Genomic DNA, 2,500 nt, shown 5'->3' on the forward strand with positions numbered 1-2,500 from the left:
AGTGTGTGAAACGTGGATATGCGGAGTTGAAAATATGTTGGCGTTTAGATGATTTAGTCGTGTCGGTTGGAAAGCTGTTTTAAAAAAAAGTGATAAAATGAATTTGGACTTTCTGGCGGTTTTGGTTCTGGGAGCGTTCCATCTCATCGCCACGGTGACCGGCGGCAGAAGTTCCGGACGGAAGAAAAACAAGGAAGTGTTCATAGAAGACAACAGCAAGTTCAAGTTCGGAGGGTGAGACACGCAGACAGACGGAGAGAGAGAGAGAGAGACAGACAGACAGACAGAGAGAGAGAGAGATAACAGACAGACAGACAGAGAGAGAGAGAGACAGACACGCAGACAGACAGAGAGACAGACAGACACGCAGACAGACAGAGAGAGAGAGAGAGATAACAGACAGACAGACACGCAGACAGACAGAGAGAGAGACAGACAGACACGCAGACAGACAGAGAGAGAGAGAGAGAGATAACAGACAGACAGACACACAGAGAGAGAGACGGACGGAGAGACATACAGACAGACAGACACGCAGACAGACAGATAACAGACAGATACACAGACAGACAGAGAGAGAGACGGATGGAGAGACATACAGACAGACAGACACAGACAGACTGACACTCACTCACTCACAGACAGACAGAGAGACACAGACGCACAGACAGACAGAGAGAGACACACACACACAGACACACACACACTATCTCATTCACTCACTCACACACACACACATGCATGGACACACACTCACACACATTCATCAAGTTGGTGTAAGGTCACAGTTTCACAAAATCAAAGTTTGCTTTGCTTCACCGTGGTCATATCACCATTATTAATCTGACACATGTAAATACATTACCTCATGGCCATGCATCCTGCCATCTCTCTTTCACTCTCTTCCTAAACAAATGCATGTGCCACCAGCACGCGCTAGCAAAGATCTTTAGGACAACAGGCGCTGGTGTGGTAAAAACAATACTGCTTTGGTCCTGTAGTGAGAAAAGCAACAATGGTACGTTTGTAGAAGCAAAAGGTTTATTTTCAATCAATAGCAAGAAACTCCGCGGAGTGGTCACTAGTCTAACACATGTAAGTATGTTACAAGGAGTGACAACCTTTCCTTAAATCGTCACATATTTAAGGAACATTTGCCCCCCAGGGGGGGAGGCGTCTAACCGTGGTTTTGGAGGAGAGACAGGCTGAGAGGTAGACAGTTCTAATATACATTGTTATTGTAAACATGAGAGGGGTCAGGTTGATCTGAGTAGGAGGGACAGGCAAGGGTGGGGGAGGTAGGAGACAGGTAGACAGGTAAGCTGGGTGGGGGAAGAGGAGGGGGAGACAGGTTGGGAGGCAGACAGGTTGAGATATACATTCATATTATAATCGTGGGTGGGGCAGGCTGACCCAGAACTCCAGGAGGCTGTCTGCAGGAACATTGTCCTCTTTCAAATGTATAGTCAGGCTGGCTACTCTCCCTCCACAGTCCAAAGGGGGCGCTAGAATCAACACAGATGTTGAAAGGTGCAGGACATTTATTACTTGTTGTGCGGTATTTTCACAGATTGGCATCAGTACTTTTACTAGAAAAGGATCTAAATACTTCTTCCACATTAACGTAGTATATTCTGACTGTTTTTCAGGAAGTTTTGATTTTATTTCTAGTGAGAACGTTTGGGGCGACTGTGTCTCAGTTGGTAGAGCGGGTCGGCCGATGATCAAAGGGTTGGAGGTTCGATCCCCGCCCTGCCACTTGTGTCATAGTTGTTGTGTCCTTGGGCAAGACACTTATCCCACCTTGCCTTGTGTGAATGTTGATAGTTAGCCTGCTATCTGTGTGTGAATGGTAACGTGGGAAAGGAAAACAGGTCTCCCTTGAAAAAGAGTCTTTGGTCTCAATGGGATTTACCTGTATAAATAAAGGTTAAAAAAAAAGAAAAAAAAGTCACAGAAGTTCCCACAATCTGATCTCTCTCACTTCCCTGTTTCACGTTAAAACCAACAACTTACCTCGACCACTTTCTACTGGGATTATTTAAGTCTTAAAATAGTGATCTCACAGCAATATTCCTCTCTAAACGTAGAGCAACCGAGACAGACACACACGCAGCAGGGAATCATCTGGAGAAGAAGAATGGACTGAAGAGAGAGAGAGAGAGGGATGGAGAGAGAGAGAGAGGGGAGGGACAGGGAGAGAGAGAGAGAGGGAGGGGGGGAGGGAGGGAGAGAGAGAGTTGGAAAAAATGTCTAGTGTATTCACTGACTGTGCTGTTTAAACCGCCGAGAGTTTGAAATATTCCAACAGGCAGAAATCCAGGAACGTTTGGTGGAAAGAACAAGTTTATGAATGAAAGAATGAAAGCAGCTTCAGTTCTGTCATGTTTGTGAGTAAAGTCACTGAATAGATTTCATTGAAATTCTCCTATTTGAACACGTCATACACCCAGTAGTAAATATAGACACAGGCATTTACAGGTACATAAGAATTTCACTG

General features: G+C 45.3%; 1 protein-coding gene across 1 annotated transcript in view; it reads left to right on the plus strand.

Annotated features, from left to right (window-relative positions):
- Positions 1 to 97: 97 nt before the first annotated feature.
- LOC307267725 (gamma-aminobutyric acid receptor subunit rho-3) overlaps positions 98 to 2,500 on the plus strand; it is a gene marked incomplete at both ends in the record, with an annotated part of 30,411 nt that continues 28,008 nt past the window's right edge. The window contains one exon of the mRNA XM_080050107.1: positions 98 to 234. Within this exon, the coding sequence (XP_079906233.1) occupies positions 98 to 234 (137 nt within the window). The remainder of the gene's footprint in view (positions 235 to 2,500) is intronic.

The sequence above is a fragment of the Ammodytes marinus genome (assembly GCF_949987685.1).
Source record: "Ammodytes marinus genome assembly, chromosome: 21".
NCBI classification, from domain to species: Eukaryota; Metazoa; Chordata; class Actinopteri; order Uranoscopiformes; family Ammodytidae; genus Ammodytes; species Ammodytes marinus.